Source organism: Triturus cristatus, chromosome 4_1, assembly GCF_964204655.1.
Source record: "Triturus cristatus chromosome 4_1, aTriCri1.1, whole genome shotgun sequence".
Taxonomy (NCBI): Eukaryota; Metazoa; Chordata; class Amphibia; order Caudata; family Salamandridae; genus Triturus; species Triturus cristatus.
Window position 1 is genome coordinate 16,302,854 of NC_140585.1, and position 25,533 is coordinate 16,328,386.

Below are 25,533 nucleotides of genomic sequence, written 5' to 3' on the forward strand. Positions count from 1 at the left end.
TACTGTTCCCCCTCGGGAGTACAACTTACACTGGGTAGGGAGGTGATTTCTCCAATGTATTTGTCGAAGAATAAACTAGGGGTGGGCGGAATTTGCGGAATTAACCTTCGCAAATTATCGCGAGAATGTTTAAAATTATCGCAAACAAGCAGAAATATCGCGAAGATGCGGAAGTTTTTTTCCGGCATGTTCGCGAGATTTTCTGCATGGTTGCGGGTCGCCAACTTACCCATGTGGTTGCTTGCGGGCGCGGCCATCTTGTTTTGAGTTGTTCTCGCGGTGCATGATCGCGAGAAGAAAGACGTGATCGCGCGACGCATGACGTCACTGCGGGCGCGAACTGTCGCGAGACAGCGCAAATGGCTAAAAACAATACAACATCTCATGGAGAACGCGACCGGATCAAGAAAACTTGTCGGCGAACGCAGGGATTCAGGTAAGGCGATCGCGCGCGCGCGAGAATGTATCATTTTACAGCGCGAGCAAGAAACAAATTATCGCCAAGCTGCGGAAACCGGAATTTTTGACATTTTCGCGCTGTCCGCGGAACGCAAAAATGTCAAAATATTGCAATTTCCGCGAACGGAACGAAATTTTTGCCCAGGCCTAGAATAAACTGCCAGCTCATTTGTCGTCTCTTCCGGATGTCCTTTGGGCTACTGGTCCTAATGATGTGGGTCGCTTGGAAATACCGCCATATGTGGTCACTTTGAAAGCCAGTGTTAAATTGCCACGCATTCCCCAGTACAAGATCTCTAATGAAGGTGAGAAAGCGTTGTTAGCGATCATCTATGACTTGATTGAAAAGGATGTAATTGAAGAGACAAGAGGCAACGTTTGCAATAGTCCTGTTTTGCCTGTTTTAAAACGTACTGACCCTTCTCAGCCACCTGTTTACAGATTTGTGATCGATCTTAGAGAGGTAAATAAGATAGTTGTGCCACAGTTTCCAGTTGTCCCTGATATAACTGCCTTGTTAACTATGATCCCAGCTTCCGCTGCCTGGTTCTCAGTGATTGATTTAAAGAATGCTTTCTTTAGCATTCCGATTGCAGAGGAAAGCAGTAATATTTTTTGGTTTTAGTTTAGGAGGTCGCAGCTTCCGCTTTAAACGCGCCCCGCAGGGCTACTGTGAAAGTCCATCAATATACAGTCAGGCTTTAAAAGCGCAGCTTGATACAATTGTCTTACCTAGTGGTGCTACCCTTATTCAGTATGTTGACGATTTACTAATCGCCGCGGATACTGAGGAGATCTGTAGAGAAGCTACATTGTCATTGTTGCGTCATTTGTCTGCCTTTCATCACAAAGTGTCTCTCTCAAAACTGCAATATTGTCGACAAGAAGTGACCACTTAGGTCATCTCTTGTCGAAGGAGGGAAGGAAACTGACCCCAGAAAGAATTCAGACCATTGCACAATTGAGCGTGCCAAGAACACAGAGAGAAGTGCGTGCTTTCTTGGGTGTTACTTCATACTGTAGGCAGTGGATCCCGAGTTTTTCTTTGCTGGCCAAACCTTTGATAGCATTAACATGCAAAGATACACCGAATCCCGTCCCATGGTCTGAAGAGTGTCAGAAAAGTTTTTCGGAATTACGTAAGGCATTATGTTCGGCTCCTGTATTGGGTACCCCCGACTACAGTAAACCTTTTACATTGTATGTTCACGAGAAAGAAGGTTGTGCGTTGTCAGTGCTGACACAGTCTTTTGGAGACAGACAGCGTCCATGCGCGGATTTTTCGTCGACTTTGGATCCGGTAGCCAAGGCATTGCCAAGTTGTTTGAGAGCCACAGCGGCAGCAGCTGTTTCTATTCGACAGTCTGCAGGGTTAGTAATGAACAACACGTTGATTGTGATGGTGCCACACGCAGTGGACATGTTATTAAACAGGACCAAGACACAGCACTTAACTAGTGCTCGACTGTCAGGTTATGAGTTGACACTGCTAGCGAGTCATGTGCACATAAAGAGGTGCAACACGTTGAATCCAGCTACTTTACTGCCGATTTCAGCAGACACAGATGAGATTGAACAGCATGATTGTCTGTTCAGAACAGAAGACGAAACAAAAGGGAGAGTGGATCTTAAAGATACTCCCCTGGTTGAGTGTGATGGTACCTTATGGGTGGATGGCTCGTGTTTCAAGCTTCCGAATGGTGATACGACTGCTGCATATGCTGTCACGACTTTGCACACGATTGTTGAAACTGCACGTATACCACATAATTCGGCTCAAGAAGCGGAATTAATTGCACTTACAAGAGCATGCGTGTTGTCAAAAGGAATGAAAGTGAACATATATACTGACAGTCAGTATGCCTTTGGCGTGGCCCATAGTTTTGGCCGCTTGTGGAAAGAACGTGGGTTCCTGACTTCGCATGGAACTAAGATTCAGAATGGTCAGTTGGTGAATGATCTCCTTGAGTCGTTGACCTTGCCATTACAAGTTGCGATTGTGAAATGCAGTGCACACAAGAAGGTTATTGATGATGTTGGTCGTGGTAATGCATTTGCTGACGAAATCGCGAAAGAAACAGCAAAAAATGTGACGAATCGAATGTATGTTACAGGCCCTGCAAGATGGGTGGGTGATGTTGGAATGTGTGAAGACACGATAGAGAGTGTGAAGTCCCTTCAAGCTGAAGCCACAGAGAAAGAATTGAGCATGTGGAAAGAAAGGGTAAATTGGATGAAAATGGTTGTTGGATTGATCTGTCAGAACACCGGCGATGGTTGTTACCTGATGCATATGTGCTTCCAGTGGTCACGATGGCACATGGAATGGCGCATATCAGTGTGAAAGGGATTTGTAAGTTGTTGGCTCCAGTATGGCAGAATGCTGGAATTCCCAAGTGTGCAGAGAATGTGGTCAAAAATTGCATGGTATGTTTGAAATACAATCCTGGTAGGGGAACCCCAACTCCAGCTTGCCATTTTGCGCCTCCAATGTATCCGTTTGAGGTTTTGCAGCTAGATTTCATCCACATGGAAAGGAGCAACAATTTGAAATATGTACTTGTTGTTGTCTGCGCTTTTTCAAGGTGGATAGAAGCCTATCCCCTAAAAGACAATACTGCCTTATCCACAGCTAAAGCCCTTGTCAAAGAATTCTTCCCTAGGTTTGGAATGCCAAGGATGGTATGGAGTGATAATGGGAGTGAATTTGTGGGACGAGTGATGAAGAATGTATGTGAGGGACTAGGCATAAAGCAGAAATTCCACTCTGCAAATCACCCCCAATCAGCTGGACTAGTAGAGTGTTACAATGGCACATTGAAGCTCAAATTAGCCAAGATCCAAGCGAGTTCTGGTCTTAAATGGCCTGACGGTCTGCCCTTAGCACTCCTATCAACAAGAATGACTGTGCATTCACAGGTGGGACTTAGTCCCTACGAAATCTTGTTTGGCCGCCCGGCCAATATATGGGGAGTGCCAAGGCCTACAAAATTCAGCGAGATCGAACACCCAATACTGCTTGATTATTTGTATGAATTTACGGCTAAATTGCGTGTTTTACACCAACAGGTGCATGATACTCTGCCCCAGGTCTCTGAAGCTCCAGGACACCCTATCAATCCTGGATCATGGGTGCTGGTCAAAAACTTCAAAAGGACAAAGAATGATGAGCCCCGTTGGACTGGCCCCCATCTCGTCCTTCTTTCCACGAGATCGGCTGTTCGAATAAAAGGGAAAAAGAACTGGGTACACGGCGTTCACTGCAAAAGGGTCCCTTTGCCTTTGCCTTACGACCAGTGGGTCCAGAAAGGAATCGCCGACTCAGAGACTGAGACTGTGCCTCGTTTCCTGCCGTTTAGCGATGCACGAGTAAAAGGAACGCTTTCTGAGAAGGAAAGCGATGACATCTTGCAAAAAACTGTGCCACCGTCAATTCAATTGGACACTACAGAGCCTGAACTCTTGTTTCAAGACCAAACAGTACCTACAAGAAGTCGCTACAATCTGAGGCCGAGAACTATGGACAAATAAAAATTCTTTTTCTTTGATATATTTTTTTTTTGAGAAGTGCAGCTCTCTCTTCCATCTGAAAAACTTTCTTATTTTTGCTTTTTCGAACCGCCATCCGGGTTCAGCTGCAGGGTCGCGGTGCCAAGACTTCGGGGTACAAGCCGGAGACGTTAGGTCAACGGTCTGGTTGGTCTAGGGCGTTCCCTGGACTGACAGGTGTACTCCTTAGCAGAAGACACTCACCCACCGCGAACAGCATGATTAGAGGATGGAGTTTTTCGAGATGAAGAGACCCGCTGAGGAAATAAATTTTAAGAGCAGAATGTGTAAAGTAATGAATAGCAAACGTTTTGTAATATTATGTCTGTTTGTCCTATTTAGCATGATGATGTTTTCTGTAGGTTATGTATTATGGTCTTTTCAAGTGCCGTCTGCACCCACTATACAGCCCATACCTCTTCCTACTGTTTCCTCACACTCTTTCCACCCTCTGCCTGAACACGAACAAGCTAGACGTTCTGAGTTCGTAAACAATTCGTTTATTGAACGTCTGCACCGGCACCAACTAGCTATGAATACGACGAATTGCTGGGTGTGTGGTTTGATGCCGCATACCATTAATAAGGGTATCCCATATCTAGTGCTGCCGTTTAGCTATAACGGGTCATCATGGGTATTCCAGACTATGTTTCTTTTTGCACTTGAGACCTATTCCCCACGACCACCACGTTCCATTAGACCTAGCACAAACAATAAAGCCTTGATGAGAGGAGTTGCTGACATGAGCAGAGATATCGATGCATATTCATCTATTCCCAAGGATGAGTTGCGAGCTTATGTGGGTTGGAACTTGACGGGGTATAGCATTAGTCTGGGCGAGTAACAGCGTAAAAGTTCATCCCCGATTTGGGTCGTACCCCACATAGGTCGGTTCTGTTTACAAGGTAATGGTCAGAATCCAAGAGCTCAGTTAGGGAAGAGTGACTGTGCTGAAACGTACATTTTCCCATCACAGTTTTCCCGTGCGTTTTTGGCTGCCAAGGGTACATATTTTGTTTGTAATGATCGAGCATATACATGGTTGCTCCCTGATTTCTTGTGCACGTGTTATGTTGCAAATTTGCTACCGCCGACATTTACTGCCGCCTCTGATTATCACAAGACCAGAGTTGTGAGAGGCGTTGTTAGTAAGGAGGATACTGCCGGTCAGGAAGCGGGAGACTTTTTCCTGGGTTTCCTGCCGTTTTGGGGACCAATGGTCAATAGTAGGAACCTGAGACAACTGACTCGTGTAGTTGAAACCACTGTTAATGTAACGGCTGGTGCCCTTGGTAACTTGACAGCTGAGCTCCAAGCGGATCGCCTCATGACGTTGCAGAACCGTATGGTTCTAGATGTCATACTTGCAGACCGTGGTGGGGTATGCAAGGTTATCTAATCAAGCTGTTGTATTTTCATACCAGAGAGCGCTCCGACCGTCTATCAAGCCATCTCCAAACTGCATAAGATTTCCGAATCCATTCATGTGGTTAAGGAGACTGGTCGATGATGGGGTGGTTCTGGGGACTGATATCAGCTTGGGAATGGAAGATTCTAATAGTCATTGGGACGATCTTAGCCATCCTATTCCTGTTCTGTCTATGTGTACAGTGTGCTCCTGTAGTGTGTAGCCTTTGTGTTACATCATGTGTAAGGAGACCTGTATCAAGGGACGAACTAAGCAATAGGATGATGCTACAGCAACATCTTCATGACTTTATGAATATAGACCTGGACTCAGATTAGTATGAGTATAGTTATTGCCTATGTAAGGGCAAAAGGAGGGTCTGTGGTACTGTAAATTTCGGAACCATGTGGGTAACATGGTCCTACCCTGCCGATTTTGGTATCAGCGAACCGCAAATGACTAATGAGGTATGTATGAGTGTTTTCGTCATGTTTCACCGATGAATTCACCGTGTATACGATACTACATGTTGAACCCTCGGGTTCCATTTTAAAAGGGTAACCATTTTGTGGTTGCCCTCACATAGGCTGTGCATTGAGGCCATGCCCAGGCCTAAAGGACACGCAATCTTTCTTTTGTTTCTGTGTGACCTATGCAAACTGACTCCGCTGCCCGAGGTCAGTCCTGCCCGGCCGGTTCCTTTTACAGGGGCCTTATGGGATTAGCATCAGGGCCCAACACATCATAAAATCGTGTATCCCACGCGACTCCTGACTAATCCCTTTCACACTCTACTCTGTTTCCTACTTTATGGCTTGTTTTATGAATAGGAGGTGTCCGTTTTATTGGGGTCTGCTGATATCTGATGAGGGTTCTGAGCCTCGCTGGGTAAATAATCATGTGCTGACCGAGCTGAAATGTGAGATTATCATCATGACTGTGCTCTTCCTTTGAAGTGAAAATATGTGAACGACCACTTGTAAAATAGGGGCGGTGTTGCCCAGAGCGTAATATTCTGTATATAAGAAAAGACTGGTTTTTGGTTGGGAGCAGTCTCCTGAGAACATACACTGTGTTGTACTTCTCGGATACCTGTGATTGGTCTGCAGCCAATAAATACGATCTTTGACTTCACCTAGAAGACTCTGTGTTTCTGTGGTACGAAACAGGAAGAACTCAAATTCTTCGGGTGTGTCCCCTGGCACCGCTGGGTTGGTTCTAAGAAAACCCAGTACTTCAGCCCTCTGCACTGAAGGGTAGACAAGAGCCCTCCGCACTGAAGGATAAACAAGAGCCCTCTGCACTGAAGGGTAGACAAGAGCCCTTTGCTCTGAAGGATAAGCAAGAGCCCTCTGCCCTGAAGGGTAAACAGAGCCTTCTGCACTGAAGGGTAAACAGAGCCCTCTGCACTGAAGGATAAACAAGAGCCCTCTGCACTGAAGGGTAGGCAAGAGCCCTCTGCTCTGAAGGATAAGCAAGAGCCCTCTGCCCTGAAGGGTAAACAGAGCCTTCTGCACTGAAGGGTAAACAGAGCCCTCTGCACTGAAGATAAACAAGAGCCCTCTGCACTGAAGGGTTGACAAGAGACCTCTGCACTGAGGATAAACAAGAGCCCTCTGCACTGAAGGGTAGACAAGAGCCCTCTGCACTGCAGGGTAGACAATAACCCTCCGCACTGAAGGATAAACAAGAGCCCTCTGCACTGAAGGGTAAACAAGAGCCCTCTGCACTGAAGGGTAAACAACAGCCCTCGGCACCTCAGGGTAGACAAGAGCCCTCTGCGCTGAAGGTTAGACAAGAGCCCTCTGCACTGAAGGGTAGATAAGAGCCCTCTGCACTGAAGTGTAAACAAGAGCCCTCTGCACTGCAAGGTAAACAAGAGCCCTCTGCACTGAAGGGTAGACAAGAGCCCTCTGCACTACAGGGTAGACAAGAGCCCTCTGCACTGAAGGGTAGACAAGAGCCCTCTGCACTGAAGGGTAGTCAAGAGCCCTCTGCACTGAAGGGTAGACAAGAGCCCTCTGCATTGAAGGGTAGACAAGAGCCCTCTGCACTGAAGGGTAGATAAGAGCCTTCCGCACTGAAGGGTAGATAAAAGCCCTCTGTACTGAAGGATAAACAAGAGCCCTCTGCACCTCAGGATAAACAAGAGCCCTCTGCACCTCAGGGTAGACAAGAGCCCTCTGCACTGAAGGGTAGACAAGAGCCCTCTGCACTGAAGGGTAGACAAGAGCCCTCTGCACCTCCGGATAAACAAGAGCCCTCTGCACTGAAGGGTAGACAAGAGCCCTCTGCACTGAAGGGTAAACAAGAGCCCTCTGCACCTCCGGGTAAACAAGAGCCCTCTGCACCTCCGGGTAGACAAGAGCCCTCTGCACCTCCGGGTAGACAAGAGCCCTCTGCACTGAAGGGTAGACAAGAGCCCTCTGCACTGAAGGGTAAACAAGATCCCTCTGCACTGAAGGATAAACAAGAGCCCTCTGCACTGAAGGGTAAACAAGAGCCCTCTGCACTGAATGGTAAACAAGAGCCCTCTGCACTGAAGGGTAGACAAGAGCCCTCTGCACTTTTGGGATCCAGACAGGCCTTGCTGGGACTGCCAGTTGTTCACCTGTGGTGGTTGGCTTCAGGAACACATTGCTTTCTTTTGATCTTAGATCATTTAGATCCTGTAAAACAGCCAAACAATCTTTGACATCAAAGGGGTTATTTTCCACCACTGTGCCTTTACATTTGAGATCAGGAACCCACATTCTTGTCCCAAATAGGACCTCATATGGAGTGACCCCACCTAGAGAACTTCTTGGCAAATTATTTAATGAGCGTTGGACCCCATAAAGATGTTTGACCCACCCATCACACAAACCTAATAGCTGTTATAGGCTGCTTTATGTCCCAGGTTTTCCTTTCCACAACAGAATTTCCCTCAGGATGAAACTGAGAGGAGTACCAAAATGTTACGCCCAAACTGGTCATGGCTTCTTTGTAAGCTCGAGAGCAAAACACAGGGCCCTGGTCAGAATGTAGTGTGCCAATTGCTTATGTGCCGATAAAGACTCGCAAATCTTTTATAACAGTTTGAGCATCAGCCGAGCGCTGAGACCACATCCATAGGAACCTTGAGCACAAATCTACTGCAACCATTATATATTTATAGTTACCGTCCCTTTGCAAGGGACCGCAGTGGTCCAGGTAGACACAAGCTAATGGTTTGTCTGAAATCAACAGGGGTGTCTAGGTAGGATGTTTCACTGTGGAGACTTTCATATGTTGGCATATTTCACATTCCAAAACGTAGTTTTAGGTCTGTTTCCTAATGCCGGGCCACCAATATCTTTGCTTTAGTAAAGATACTGTTGCAGAAACCCCTGCATGGGCAGAGGCTATCCCTTCATGTGCTGCTAGGATCAGTCCTAATCTTATGTTCCATGTTTGGAATTACCCTATCCCCATCTCCAGGGATTCGAGCAAAAGGAACGTTGTTTGGATCAATTACATAAGAGTACTTGAGTGGAATTTTCTTTGGTAACGCTGCACCACTGCCTTTGCTTGAAGCATTGACAGCCAACAATATCTCACTGTCTATTTTCATTTTTGAATGAGTGATCGCAGCTACGGAAGCCGTCTGAACAGCCCCCTTTGCGGCTTCATCAGCCAATGAACTCCCTGCAATGTGAACGCCATCAGGATGATGGCTCAGTGTGTGTATCACGTAAGCTTTTGATAGTTCATTTCTCAACTGAACTACTTGTTCCCAAAGTGTTTTATGCTTTATTGTGCCACATTTTGCATCTTTGAATCCGTTTTGAAGCCAATTCTGTAAATATTCATTATATGACAAGACACAGTAAAAGGAATCGCACACTATAAGTGTTGGGATTTCGCGATCTGGATTCTCAAGTGCCAGTATGTATGCTTGTAGTTCAGCTCGCTGAGCCGTACAATCTCCTAGAGATTGAGTTTTAGTGACCATCTGTCGGAAGTTACCATTGCACAAGCGACCTTTAATGATTGCGCACGCTGCACTGTAAGCTTGCTTATTCTCTGTTGCAGGTTGTGCTGATCCGTCAGAATAAATAATAAATTCGTACTGATCAAGAGGCAGAATTTCAGTGATCAGAGGACATTCATGTTCATATTGCAGGAACACTTGTGTTTTGAAATCAAGATCAAAAACATATTCAACATCTGTTGCGGCAAGAGAATTAACCCATTGTATCCATCTAGGATGTAAAGCTTTTCCATTTGGAATGCTCGTTTTCGTAACCACCTCTAAGGCTGGTACTGGAGTCATGACAAAAATGTGTTTCCCCTGAGCTAGAGCGCTTTCTTTTGCTACAACGTTTTGAACTGCTGTCAGTATCTTTTCTGTTGAAGTGAATACAATTGTGATTAAATAGGTGAATCTGCATTGACCCGAAATAATTCGGATCACTAAATTGCATTTATTTACGCGTGTTTGTAAATGATTTGTTGCTAACATGTTAGCTCGGAGTGAACGCAGGATGTCTGTGCGCTCCTGTGTCCAATGTTTTGTTGAAAAATCAGGTTTGATAAATTCGTAGAGAGGTTTAACCCTTTCTGCGTAATTTAGAATGTAAGTTTTTCCAAAATTTAGGAAACCCAAGATGGATTGTAAGTTTTCCAGTTTTTTGGAGGTTGGAGCAGTGCACACTTTTCTAAAAAGTTAGCTGCCAGGCTCTTGCCTTCACTTGAAAGCTCATATCCTAGTAAAAGGACATTGAGATGAGCAATTCTGGATTTTTTTAAGTTGAATTTATAGCCCTCAGAGGCAATGCCCAGTCTAATGGTATTCACTCTGTTCAAGTGTCTATCCAGGTCATCGTCTGTCAGAAGATGTCATTGACATATGACAATGCCTCGTTATCATAAATTTGTAGTAACTCTGTTACCCTTGCTGAGAATAACCCCGGACAGTTTTTGAACCCTTGTGGGAGTCGACAAAATTGACCCTGAGTCTCCATTATTGAGAAATCTGTTAAATACCTGCTTTCAGGTGCTATGTTTTGACAAAAGAAACCATTTCAAATGTCCAATGTGGTTTTATATATTTACGTACAATGTTATTAATTAATGCTGTACTATGTGCATTTTGCGCTGCAAATGTTTTGGAACAATTGTTCAAGTGTCTGAAATCCAAAACTAGACGATATGTATTGTCTGGTTTGGATACAGGAAACAAAGGATTGTTCATTGAGGAGATGCATGTTTCTATCACCCCTTGGTATTCAAGTTGATCTAAGATCTCCCTGACCTGTTTTTTAGCTTCTTGCTTTATTGGGCACTGCCTTTGTGCAGTAGGTTGATTTTTTAGCTGTATTTTGTGGTGCGGTGTGTCCTCATCGCATCCTACATGATTTTTGTATAATGCTGGGGCCTGGGCTACTGCCCATTTCCTGGCATAAGTATATTTTAGGTGAATTGGAATATGGTTGGAGAAGGCTGGCATAATGATGTCTTCGTCATGTGGGCACTCCCTGACAAATTTTGGTGGCCAGTCCTGTTCTGCTAGAAGTATATTATAACCCCTTGAAAGTTTCTCCCAAAAGAGTGCTTTCACTTTTCTTTGTATCTCTCCCTCCATTCGGAGTGTTATTTCATATAACTTTTGTGGAATACTAACCCTGGTGTCTACAGTCTCTACTTTGATGTACTCATTCAAGTCCACTATCTCCAGAAGTTCCTTCAGGTTCTGGCGAGCTATTGTTACTTCTGCTGCACTGTCCAGCATTGTCTGAGCCCATTCCTCCGTTCTGGAGCTGTGTTCTCAGTATTCTCTGCATGTCTGATCTTCAGACCTGTTACCTTCTTTTTTGTGAATTGAGGTTTTGATTTATTTTTCTGAATGTGCTGATCGTCTTTGGACTTCATGCGTTCTTCTTTGTGATCTGACCGTCCTCTTGTTTCTGATGTCTGTGACAATATCTGAAAGCTACGAGAGGAAGGTGTATCAGTATCTTGATACCTGCCAGGTTTTCTTAAAGTATTCCTATTCCTGAGGTTATACCTCCTTTCAGAGGGCTCCTTTGAGGAGACTTACCTCGGGATTGAGAAGGTTTCTCTTTTGAAATTTGTTTATTAGTTTCCCACTTCTTTTTAGATGATGTAGGACTTTGTTTAATAGAGTCCTTCTCAGCACCTTCAGACAGTTGTGGCTTCAAAGGTTTTCCACCCAAACTGTCTCTGCCTAATTCAGCGTAAGATTGTTCTATTATTCTGGGTAGTTCTTGTTGATGTTCTGTTACATCAAATTCCCTTAAGCGTTGGTGGATCGCCACTGATGCTGCCTCCCCTTTAATATTAGATAATATTATTGTTGAGACCTGGTCGAAGTTTTTCAGTAATTTCATACCTAAATTCAGAGCAGGTTCTGTCCCGTATTCGTTTTGAATTTGTTTCAGGACACCTGGTATTACGGCAATTGACGGAACACCATGTGTTTTAGTATAGATGGCAACAAAGACTGTGCCCCAAGTGGTGCAGTCTTCCAGGTGTGGTGTGATCCCCATTGGCAAACAGATTGTTAGGATTATGTGTTTCTCATAAGGGCTAGTATTTGGAAATACTGCTTTGATTTGAGTAATATTTTGAGCTATCCAGAATGGAATTTGTTCACGTTTCGTAGGCATTTTACCCATGACTGCGTGTAAAGTCTGTGGAGTAATTTTTAGTGTATACTCTTGTTGAGGGGTCTGATTTGGATGGTTATTGGTGGTTGGACTGTGATTGTCTGCATGACATATTGGACTAATGGTCTATAAATATTTATTAACTCTTGTAGTTGAGTAAGTAATTCCTCTTCTGACATCTCTTCGATGTCAGGATGAGGTGTGTAGCCTGCTAGAAACGGCCATGTTGCTCCTGGTCTGCCTAGTGGACTGAGCCTGGTAATGTTTTTGTGATGTTTTAGGGTGCCTTTAAACCAGAGATTATGCTCCTGGTATGTGAGTGGAAATTCAATATCCTCGAAAGGAATATATTCCTCAGGTGGTTCATCTTCTTTAAAGAAGTGAAATACTTTTGTTTCTGGATTTGGTTCTGGGAATACAATCCATGAATAGAATGCCTATGTCTGAAAGGAATTGTGTGCCTCTATCACAAAAACTGCGCTTCCAGCTCTTGGTGTTAGGCTGTGTTTTATAAGTTTTAGAGTAATGGCTCTCCTTAAGTTTGGAGGGATGTTTATAACACCCTCATCGGTTTCATTTAAACTGTAAAATTAAAAGCTGTTATGACCCGGTCAGCCGCAGCTACACCGTTCTGGGTGTTAGTATCCCCATTCATGGACATTGTTTTGTAAAATGTAGAAAAGTTTCAAGGAAACAAAGATAAGTCGCACAATATTTTGGAAGACTGTATCCTTCAACGTTGAACAAACTAAACAGCTAATATATAGTATTTTTGTCCTACTCAGCTTTGGTGGATACTTAACCCTACCCACTCCAGATGTCTTATGGAGTATGTGAGTAAGGGTCTCTGAGAAAAGCACGACTGAGTTACTCAGTATCTATCGTTAAATTAGTGCCTTACCAAACGTTGGGCGCCATTTAGTGTAGTTCTTATTTCCCTAGTAGGCTCTGCCCATTGGAATAATATACCCTATAGATTTGGCATGGGACTGAGGTCAGTATGCCCCTATCGAGTACATTAAACTTAATTAATTTGTGCCACCTAACTCAGAGGCCACTAGAAACTCCTTGTAAACAAGAAGGGAGTAGTTTCTGGCAACCACATAAACATGACAACTTTGTTTCCCTTTAGAATCGTGGAAACAATAGATAAAAGTTTCACTCGGCTAATCGTGAATGCTTAGTTTCTTCAGAGTTACACAGAAAGAATAGACTGGCGTTTCAATAATTTTTTTTATTGAACAGTCTTGTTTCTCGTGTAAGAGATATGAGCTGTTACAATCATAAGGCAGTATGCGAGATATATAATGTACAGCGGAAGCAGTAGAAAGAAATAATACTGCGCTAGCATTATCTTTTAGCTATGACATATATATTCATATACATAAATAAAATCAGCAAAAAATGCGAGTACTCATAACATGCTTCTCTAACTAGTTCTACCCCAGTGTATCTAACCTAAGTGTAGTACAAGGTAAGAAGTACGTTATGTATTCCATCGTATGGTAGGCTATAGGATGGTATGCTATAGTCTGGTATGCCAAGAGTCCTTCTAGATTCTAGTCAGCTCCATACCTTGAGAATGAGAGAGGTTGGAATCACTTTACGGGTCTCGAACTTTAACACCCCGTGAAGGGAGTCAAAACACTGGACGCTGGATTCTCTGCGAGCAGGGATGACAGCGTCTCTTGTCAGTGCGGCAGGCTGAGACATGGGCTCCTCTAAAGTCGAGGTCTCCTCCTACTTGCTTGGGCAAGGGAAGGTATATTTATACCTGGTAGGTGCCTTGGAATGTTAGCATTGATGTAAAGTTGGGCAGAGGAAGACGTCAGGAATGAACCCTTAAGAAATAGCGGTTAATGCATAATAAATGAGTTGTAGGAGAAATCAATAATCCTGTGCTAGGGCAACTCCCAAGAGCTTAAGGGTCTGGTTTCTAAGAACTCGTTGTGACGTTGAGGTGGTAGGATGTAGGTGACCATGCCTGTATTTGGATAGCATGGCTAATGCCTAAATAAGGACTGGGATCTTATGCCTATATAAGGGCAATGAGAACTGTGCCTATATAAGGACATGTTTCAGGAAAACCTATATACGGACACCTAAAGCGGAATACAACAGGGGTGTCACAAATTCGAACTGCCAGTTCTGTGTGTCACAGTTAGTAGGGAATCTCACTCTTCAGCGTTTCACATGTGTCCACGATCATTCCATTTTCGCTGCCATTTGTGACCTACGGGTGACAACAGAGCTCCTTTTTGGGTCAGTTATGTACCACCATGATGCAGGGATGCCCCCTGTGACTCAAGTCCCACAACATGGGCAACATGTACATAAGCGGGAGTCACTGCCCCTATATTCGTTCACGCTGTCATAATTGATTGATCATGGCAATGACATGTCTGTGTGCAGAAGGGGTTGTTTGTCCCTCTGCAATGTGAAGGGGAGATGGAGTTTCACTGTGTGTTCAATGCATGTGTCTGCATTGGCGCAATTTACATGCAGACTGCATGTCAATGTACATTGTGACTGTGAGGAGATGCCTATGTGATGCGGGACAATGGTAATTTGTTCTACGTCACGGATGTGGGGTTGTGCTCTTACATTGTCATCTCACTGTTTTTGTACTCTGCTTTTATGGTACATTTTCCCGCACGACGCATGGGAATGCAGGCCTATCGCTGGTTATCGCTAATTTTTGCATCGCGATTGGCCTCATCGCAGCTTTTTTTGTGTTAGTGTTTTGCATTTTTGCGGAGTCGTGTTGAATTTATCGTGGTCATTTGACACGTTATTGTGGGACTATTGCATGGTGCCGCGGGGTTGAGAATACCACAATAACACAGAGTTATTTTCCCGCTATAGACTGTGATGTGAAGAGTTGCGTTAAGCTAATTTTGTGATGAATATCACACGTTCTTGAGAATATCCTCGTACAGCGCTGTAGCACAGTAGACAAGGCTTCCTATTTTATTTTTGCACTGCTTGTACTATTCATAGAGAACCATGATGTAAATGTAAGGAGTAGAACTTATTGTTTTTTTAAATAAAATCTGCACTGCTGCCCCCTCCCCCGGTCTATAAAAATATCAAACGCTGCTTCCCTTAGCAACATTCACAATACTTATTTATAGTGTTTATATTATCAATGTGTCAAAGTCCATTTATTTGTTCTATTTTCATCATATATTGTGACAACAAGATCTTCATATAATTAGGATCTGCTTTAAATGTGCTTGCATTGCTTGTCTCCCTAGTGGACTCTGAAGTGACTCCCGGAACCTTAAGAAAGACCACGTTCAACAAAAATCCCCCTGTTGGAGGGCAGCCCTTGAAGGGGAAGAATGACTGGCAACTGCGTAAAGATTTCTGTTATCGATATATCAGGGCCCAGATGACTTGGGGAGAAGCTGAGGTATGGGGCAATGTTTCGGTGCATGTCTAATCTCTGTAGTGCCAGCCTTCTGCGGGGTAATTGCTTTCATGAGTTCCCACCTTAATAAGCAGCTCAGAAGTTTGCCTTATGCTCATGGAAATCCCCACATGCCAACATTTTAGAATAGGTATGTGGTAGAGTTTTAAAATTAAATTGAGGGAATGGATTACGCCAATGGTTAGTAATGACGAAGAGGCAGTTTCAGACGGTGAAAGAAGCTTAATCATGTTTCCCAATTTAAATGAGAAATTAAGGAAGAAGGAAGATACGGGGAGTATGAAATGTGAAGTAGAGAAAGTGATAGTAAGGTTTTTTTCAATGTACAAAGAATGACATGTAACTTTGGAAAGAATGAGGGGTGACACCATTCATGAGTATACCAAATAATCAATTTCTCTCAGGAATATTTGATATCAATATTGGATGTAGAATTTAAAGATGCACTAAACGCGGATGAAGTACAAAAGAATCTTCTTTATTTGAAGATGGATCTAACACCTCAGCATGCTTCCTCCAGCTGCAGCTCTCTCCCTAGCCCCCCTCTTCTTTCAAACCACTACATTCCCTTGGAGCTTGACAGGAAAGTCTCCACAGCACATGAAACGAATGGGAAAGAGTGGGGTTCTTTACAATGACATAAGCAGGGGAGGAACATGATACCACATGGAACAAATAGTAGAGTATGCAGATTACCTGTAAAGGTTAAGGACTGACCTTTCTTTCAGGTCCACAATCATCACCTTCCAAAAACCTCTACAAAAGTAAGAAACACTTCTTCCCAAGTCTCCCAATCCATAGGGGCCCGTTCAAGTGCTAGCAAAAACAAGCATTTACAATGTAATAGATCTCGCATTTGCAAGAGTTTTAACTATTGGCATTGTAAATGACAATGTTTTTCATTTATGTGTTGTTTTTAAAACACATACATAAAAAGGCATTGTCATTTACTTTTATAATAGCTTAAACTCTCGCAAATACAAGACATATTGCATAGCAAATACGTATTTGAGAAAATAGTGCTTGGAGGCAGTAATTAAAGCCTACTGACTAAGAACACATGTAACAGGTGGTGTTGGCATGGAAGGTTACAAAATGAGACAAGGGGGTACTAAAGAGGGACTACGAAGCCTTTTGACCAATGAACAGACACAGTTTACAGGGGAAAATGACACAAACCAACGAGAAATGTGAGCGGAGAGTGGGCGGAGCTTTAAGTCCCTACCTGAATGCAGCATGCCTCGCAGCGCGGCACATGTGCTGCCCAGGCTCGACCTAAAAAGTACACTTTCTAGATCAGAATCTAGCTTTCTGCCAAATGTGGTGAAATTCTGTACAGCCGTTTTTGCTGTATCACTATTCAGTTTTGCTTTTGAAAATTTCGTGGAGGAAACGTGTTTTGGGACCCCGCTTTGTCTCGACCCCTGCTTGACAAATCACTCTGAAACTTTCCAGGAAGAAGCTGAGTTGGATGAGACATTTTTTTGAGAATGTTTTGTGAAGATTATTCTAAATATCTATATATCTATATATATCTATATTCACTGAAAAAACCATAGGTTTCAGGGGCGTTATAGTTAGCTGGACTTTTCACTCGTACAAAACCATTGAAATTCCCCCGTTATAGTTAGTTCAGCTAACTATAACTCGCGCGCCCGCAATGCACTGCTGATGACGTCACATATTACATCACTCATGACATGGTCAGTGACATCACTCATGACATCACTGATGACATCTCAAATGATATCATTGATGACATCATCCTTGTGATAGCGTGGCAGACCTCCTCTCCCCCTAATATAACCTTTGATACACACATTCAAAAATAGAAACTAAAAGTTTCAAAACAATGGACATACCTATATCAGTTACAACAAACTATTCAGTAAATCTAAGATCCACATACACATCCACACATTCACCAACAGTCCTATACAGTCACTCATACATGTACTCACTCATCATATGTACTCATACACCTATACATCCTGTTACACAACACCACTCATCCATAGAGTTACTCACACACATAGTCACTCATGCTAATAAAGAATCAAACATCCATTTACTTGCATATACAGTTATACACACACCACCACACTTACTTCTACAGAAACTTATACATACTTAGTCTTTTAAACAATCACTTATGGAAACACATACTTATTCATACAGGAACTCTTTCAATCACTCACTCTCACATATACTCACTTATATACACCAATAGTCACATATACTAGTTTAAAACATATGTAGTTACTCATAAAGACACTATTGAGACAGTCATTCACTCACTAACACACCCATGCACACACTCATCCACCCATACAGTCTTCGAAACATACAAACAGTGAGTCACTCATTCATGCACCTATGCACTACGTAATATCCCCCACCGAACCATACAGACACTCAGACACTCATACTGATACTCACAAAACCAACTAATAACCTATATAGACACTCATGTAGTTACTCACCAACCCATGAAGCCACTTATACACAAAGTGAGAGACTGATACAGATATTTACATATTTAAACATTACTCACTAAGCCATGTATTCCCTAAGATACACTTAATCAGTCAGCTATACAATCAATTTTTCAAAAACAAATCATCCATTTAGACACTTATATACCCATTTATTCTTCCATCGACCTTGAGATATACATATATAAAACATATGTAATTTTCAGAAAAACACACATTCACTGGATGATGTCATCAGTGATGTCATCAGTGATGTCATTTGAGATGTCATCAGTGATGTCATGAGTGATGTCACTGACCATGTCATGAGTGATGTAATATATGACGTCATCAGCAGTGCATTGCGGGCGCGCGAGTTATAGTTAGCTGAACTAACTATAACGTGGGAATTTCAATGGTTTTGTACGAGTGAAAAGTCCAGCTAACTATAACGCTCCTGAAACCTATGGTTTTTTCAGTGAATTTCAAAGGTTTTTTAAATGATAATTTCTAACTATGCCTACAGAGATAGGACATGCGAAGAAAGAAGAAAAAACCCACAGAAAGAAAAAAAAGAAGTGCAGAAAGAAGCAACAGAAGTCCTCAAAGACGAAGAAAAGTGCAGGAAGAAGGATAACGTGCAGAAACAACAAACAGAAGAGCAGAAAGAAGCCTTGTTGCAAAATAATCCTGTACCCTCAACTTTTTCAGACAGATACTGGTGGCAACTGAGTCTGACTAACCAGTCCTAGAGCCAGTGCTATGTTAAAAGACACTCAGAATACAGTGAAAACACCTACATACACTAGGGAACACTATGCGTTGGGGTCCCCCTGTGATCAGCATGACCTCCTCTGTAAGCCCCTAGTATATAATAGGGCAGGGGATTAAAACTACCTCTCAAAACGCGCCACAGGACGTGTTTGCACACGTCACCTCAGGCCCCGTCCCCTCACTTCCTCACTGTGTAAACACGCCCTGTGGCCATTTTAAGTTGGGAGATTAAGTCTCCTTGAATCCTGAGGGTCCCTAGGGTCCCTAGGGTCCAACTAGACCACTAGGTACCTCCAGTAAGCGCCACAGAGCTGCGTTGCAGAGAGATGTAAAAAGGGGCACAGCCTAGACCACCTCTCTGCAACGCAGCGCAGTGGCGCTTACTGGAAGCACCTTGAATCCTAAGGGTCCCTAGGGTCAAACTAGCCCACTAGGTACCTCCAGTAAGCGCCACAGCACTGCGTTGCATAGAGGTGTAAAAAGGCGTGTGGCCTCAGAACACCTGTCTGCAACGCAGCTCCCTGGCGCATACTGGAGATACCTGTTGGGCTAGTTGGCCCTTAGGGACCCTCAGTATTGAAGGGGAATTAATTCCCCAACTTACAACTGGCCAGGGGGCGCGTTTGCAGAGTGCTGCAAGGAGGGGGCATGGCCTCCGGCGCGATGCCGGTCTTTTATTTATTTTTTTTTAAAGAAGGAGGTCTGTGTGGCCCCCCTTCTTTTTCTATTTTACTAGCCCTGGGGACCCCATCCCCCAGGGCCTGCACCCTAATTTTTTTTGTCGAAAAAATTACATTTGGCCCTCCTCAGGCCACTTATGGCCCCGGGGACCCCATCCCCCGGGGCCGGCCTTTGTTTTTTATTATTTAAAAAAAATATATATTTAGAGAAACACCTAGGACATGCTGGACAAACCATATGTACCTATCACCATGACGATGTGCGTGATATTCATTAAAAGGCAACTATGCATAGAATGAATCCACATGGAATGTATTTACACCTCTAGTGAAGCTCTGACGTGTCTGACGCCCTACCGTGCCTAATACCGGCGCCCCCGCTGGTGGGTACTCTCCAAGTAGACACGCACATTTAATATACACGCACACCAAGCCATTCAAAGGGGACTCGACAAAAATTCGACCAAACTATGCAAGAAACCCCCCTCACGGTTAATAAAACACACATCCACCGCCGGATGTGTAATACTTTTTATTTTACTCTCTGGAAAGGAGACAAACCCCACTTGAGAGTCACAGCGTGCTCCTGGCTGAGCCCAATGCTGTGTTACACCCACCAGTGCCCGCCGAGTGCCTCACACCTCTGTGTTGTATTCCACCAGCTAGTACGTATGCTATGACACTCTCTAGCCCATGTGCACTGTAACACAACCCCGTGAATATGTCATGCCACACTTGCCTTCGCACGGGTTATATTGCCACATCTAACGTGCCTTCCTCGATGCCTATGTTATAATGCACAGCGCTATGCCATACATATTACAATCTGGGATCCATATCTTTGTCACAGTGCATATGCAACGTTACACTCCCCAGCACATATTTTATATTACAACTTTAGAGACTAGTTCGGTTACACAACACTGCCCTGTGCATATTACACTCCAAGGCGCATATCGCATAGCACGCGCTAGTGCCTGTGCTATCTCGCGCTCTCCAATGAATCTGTCATTGCGCACAATGTATTGCATATTATATTTCACGCCCCGGTTCATCTTATATCACACTTTTTGATGCATAGTTTATACCATATACCATATCTAATTTTCATTTTCAATCGTGCTCTCAGGACTATGTTCTATATAACACTGCATCCACCTACCCTTTTCACTGGCATTACATTTTGCGATGGTGGGTGGAGGGTCAGGGGGTGTTTCTGCCAAGTGAGCCCGGAGTCACAGTCACAAACGTCCTCTTCTTCCTGAATAAAAGTGAGATTATGCTGCATACTTGTTCATATTGTAAGTAGTTCGCACAAGCACACATTTTAAAAACAATAACGTTCCTAATACCCACCTTCTCTGAACAGTTAGCTTGCTGCCCCATCCACCTCCTCCCTATCCTCTGTTGACTGAATCCATGGAATAGCCTCCTCCCTCCTGCCATGCATGGTTTGATGTGCTGCCACTGCCCTCCATTTAGCATGATGTACCAGTCCACTCCTCCTGCCCTCCATTGCCTAATTATATGGCCCATCATTGACCTCCTGCTTAGCCTCTGTGCTTAGATTGCTGCCCCTATTCTCCTTCCCCCTGCCCTCCGATGTCTTTGTGCATGCCCCTGCTCCATCCTTTTTGCCCACCATGTTCCATGGACCTGCCACTCCTATCTACTCTGAATGTTCTGTTGAGCTGCCACTCCCCTCCCACCTGCCTAGCATTGTCAGATGACTGTAACCTGTCCCTGCCTCTTCCACCCTGCCTGTCCACATGCCGTGCCCCTATCCCCTTCCTCCTGTCCTCCATGGTCCATTTTACTGCCAAACCCTTCTGCCCTCCCTGGTCTGTTGTGCTGCAACTGCTCCTCCTGCCTGCCCCGCGCGGTCTGTTGTGAGGCCCCTTCCCCTGAACTCTCTTGTCTGTGCCCAGGTCATGACCCTCCCTTCTATCCTCCATGGTCCTTTGTGCATGCCCCTGCACCCTCCTTCTTGCCCATCATAGCCATTGTGCTGCCACTAACCCTCCCACTTGCCATGCGTGGTCTTCTGTGCTACCATGGCCCCTCCCACCTTCCCTGTGTGGTCAGCTAGCTGCCCCTGACCCCCTCCCACCTTCCCTTAATTGTCTGTGTGTATGGCATCATAGTCTCAGTGTTGCTCTCCATGGTGTGTCTTGTTTCTAGTGCCCATCCTGCCTGACCTCCATGGTCATCTTGCTGCTCCTGCCCTGCCCCCTTTCCCCCAGCCCTCTGTTTCCATGTGCAGACCCCTATTACCTCCCTCCTGGATGGTCTGTTCCATTGTAATGCCCCTGATCCGTCCCTCCTGCCCTTTATGGTCTGTTATGCTGCAGCTTTCTCTCCTGTCTGTCCATTATGGTCAGTTAGCTACCATTGCCTCTTTCCCCTCTGTTCTCTGTTGTCCATGTGCATGGTCCTGTCCCCTCCCTATTGCTTTCTATGGATTGTTGTGCTGCACTCCCGTCCCGCATGCGCTGTGTGGTGTATTGTGCTGCTGCAAACCCTGATGCCTGCCCTGTAGGGTCAGTTTGGTGCACCTCTCCATGTCCCTCCTGTCCTCTGTTATTCCAGTCCATGTCCCTACCCCAATTCCTCATGCCTACCATGATCCAATGTACCATACTTGCGAACATTTTGAACTTGGTAAGAGGGAGATTTTGAAACAAAACTGGGGTATTGATTTTCCCCTTTGAGTTACATTGAAAAAGAGGAGATTGTAGACCGGAGACAGATCAAATAAAGCCCATTTGAGCTTAAAAACCTTGGACGTTTCCTGGCTTAAACGGGTCTGTTGGCATGTATGGTTGCACTACCACTGCCTCTTCCTTCTGCCCACAATGGACTATTATATTGCCACAGCCTCTCTTGCCAGTCCTGTAATGTTGGTTTGTTACCCCTGCCCCCATTCCCACTGCCCTCCATAGTCTGTTGTGCTGCCACTGCCCTTCCTGCCTGCCCAGTGTGGTCAAATTGTTGCATCTGCACTCTCCTACCTGCCTTCAATTTTCAGAGTCCGTGCCCCTGGCCTCTGCCTCTCAACAGTATCCCAATGAACAACTAGATTGCTAACATTCTATATTTATTACAAAAGTGTGGAACGTCTGACGTCATCTTGATGTAATCAAAACTGTAATACCTAGAGTATTTCCTTTCGAAATTACATATATGAGAGGGTCTTATTTGCATCAAAATTATGGTTAGTGCTCTAAAAAACTAAAATGAGGACATATTTTCTGAGTTTTCAAATAGCGACAAAGAACTTTTAAATTATTTGTAATCTTTATGTTTTTTAATCCAGTTGACCACTTGATTAAATGTTGCACCTAGGGGAGAGGATGTGGTGTTACTTCCAGAGCTGCAGACTTTGCAACTGGGGAACCAGGTTGGAGTTTCTGCTTCAGCTCGACATTCTGTGATTCTGGTCAAATCACTTAATCTCCCCATGTCTACAACCAAAATGAATTTGATCTTGTGTGATGGAACCAATGCTCATGTAAAGCACTCCAATACCTGACTAGTCTGCACTATATAAAACTGCAAATACACAAAAATAAGTGTTTTGCACACTTCTGTCATTGGGCTATACTTGGGCTACATCTGGGTGATATTTGGGCTACATTTGGGCTCTTTTGTCTCTGGTGGCCATCTTGGGAGATTTATTTGTTATGAAGTTTCCTAATTTCCTTATTTACTGCAGTCTCCTCAGTGGGAATACTTTCAGTTTTTTATTTTGGTTCCATCAAGAAGGCATTCAGATGTGTCACACATTTGCCATAAATTCTGAATGTTAGCACTCTAGTTGCTCATTAGATCACTGTAGTAAAACTACTGCTCACCAGGGAAGTCTGCTGCTGGTATTCAAAGTGCATGTTTCAGTCTGCATGTCAGAATTTTTTTATGAAATAGAAGAGGATTTGAGAAGTCAAAATGTGCCCAAATTTTTCTTTCTGCAGAACTAATCATAATTACTATGGCAAAATGAACCCCCTCATTTTGATCCTTTGTAAATTAAATGTTTTAAGTGTTACCACTTTATACCAATCAAGATGGCTTCAGATGTGCCATACTTTTGTCATAAGTAAGACTGTTAGCGCACCAGTTGTTCGTTAGAACACTCTGGGACATTCTGGTATTGGGCTATACTTGGGCTAAATCTGGGTGATATTTGGGCTACATTTGGGCTCTTTTGACTCTGGTGGCCATCTTGGGCGATTTATTTGTTATGAAGTTTCCTAATTTCCTCATTTACTGCAGTCTCCTCAGTAGGAAATACTTTCAGTTTTTTACTTTGGTTCCATCAAGAAGGCATTCAGATGTGTCACACATTTGCCATGAATTTGTCGAGAATCCGTCCCAGGTCCAATACTCCTCAAGATTCGGGCGACGCTATATGGGGTCCACCTCTCGACGTCACCAGCTTCCTGCACTATAGGCACGGAAGACTGGAGCAATCAAGCGAGGGAAGGGAAGGATGGGAACAGCGGGGAGTAGAATCTGTAAAGAAAAAATTAACATACAAACAAGAACAGAACACAATGCAAGAACAATTAGCTATTCTCATTAATTCTCGCTAACATTTCAACATGTTTTATAAATGAGCTTCCTTATTTCCTCATAAACAAGCACACTACAACACGATTTCGTAGCCATACACCACATGCGCCAGCTGACCAAACACTATATGTCCCCAGAATGCTTGGTTTCTGTACTTCTAGATTGTTGGAGAAACTAGAGAGGATTAGCTGACCCCTCCTTTTGTTGTGAGAGGCTATAGTCCTGTCTGTGATAATCTGAATGTTGTGGCTGTGCACCCTTATTATTATACAACACACACTAGATTGATGCACCCTTATTATTATACAACACACACTAGAGTGGTGGCCCAGTGAGTATACTTGGGGAGGGCCTGTTCTATAGTTTCTGATACTGGGTTTCAAATGAAGACTGCTGGAACTTTCTCTCCAGCGATTTTCCCGTAGTAAAGAGAATGGACTCCCTGAACCTGACCTAATTCCGTGGTGATGTCAAAGCGGCGGTTTCCTCACCGCTCATGATATCGGATACTAAACACCTGAAGAGTACTCCAGACCCCTCGGGTCTTTTATGGACTCCGTTTAATGCTACGGAGCAAATGTCACAAAGCCTCGTGAAGGAGAAACCTTTAACGTAGCGCGAGTAAACATCTTGATCGGGATCCTTGCGCACACCCCTCAGGGAAAAACGCTTGGCACCCTCAATACTTGCAGTTTTTGCGGGGTACTCAGGACTCCGCCTTTGATCGACACGCTCGTCTTCGCGTGTACACAGACTCCGCCTGTTTTCTTTACGGGTGCCTTCGTGACCCGAGACCGCCCCCAGCCCTGTCTCACACGGGGGAAGCCCAGACGGCTTGAACTGCAACACCAGGTTTCCCGGTCTCGTTCCTCGAGACCCCGATGCCGTATACGCGGCCGAAGCTACAGCAATCCCCGCGGCTTCCAAACAAGGCAGGAAAGTAAGTACGAGACCTCCGCTCGTCGAATTCCAAATTCTTCAATTACGCACAATGTCGTGCGTGCGTCACGGGCTTTTTATGCCCTTGGCTCCTCCCACTATATGCAGGGAGTTCTGAGAGTTGTAGTTTTCGCCGGCGCGTTGTGCCCGGATCCTGACAGAATTCTGAATGTTAGCACTCTAGTTGCTCATTAGATCACTGAAGTAAAGCTACTGCTCACCAGGGAAGTCTGCTGCTGGTATTCAAAGTGCATGTTTCAGTCTGCATGTCAGAATTTTTTTATGAAATAGAAGAGGATTTGAGAAGTCAAAAGGTGCCCTAATTTTTCTTTCTGCAGCACTGATCATAATTTCTATGGCAAAATGAACCCCCTCATTTTGTTCCTTTGTAAATTAAATGTTTTAAGTGTTACCACTTTATTCCAATCAAGATGGCTTCAGGTGTGCCATACTTTTGTCATAAGTAAGACTGTTAGAGCTCTAGTTGTTCGTTAGAACACTCTGGGACATTCTGGCATTGGGCTATACTTGGGCTACATCTGGGTGATATTTGGGCTACATTTGGGCTCTTTTGTCTCTGGTGGCCATTTTGGGA

The 25,533-nt window shown here is 44.2% G+C and overlaps 1 protein-coding gene across 1 annotated transcript in view; it reads left to right on the top strand.

Moving 5' to 3' along the window:
* The window catches only part of LOC146839319 (lectin-like), a 331,447-nt gene that overhangs the window by 108,331 nt on the left and 197,583 nt on the right, over window positions 1-25,533 (top strand). Inside the window, exon 4 of the mRNA XM_085650338.1 lies at window positions 15,324-15,481. Within this exon, the coding sequence (XP_085506464.1) occupies window positions 15,324-15,481 (158 nt within the window). The remainder of the gene's footprint in view (window positions 1-15,323; window positions 15,482-25,533) is intronic.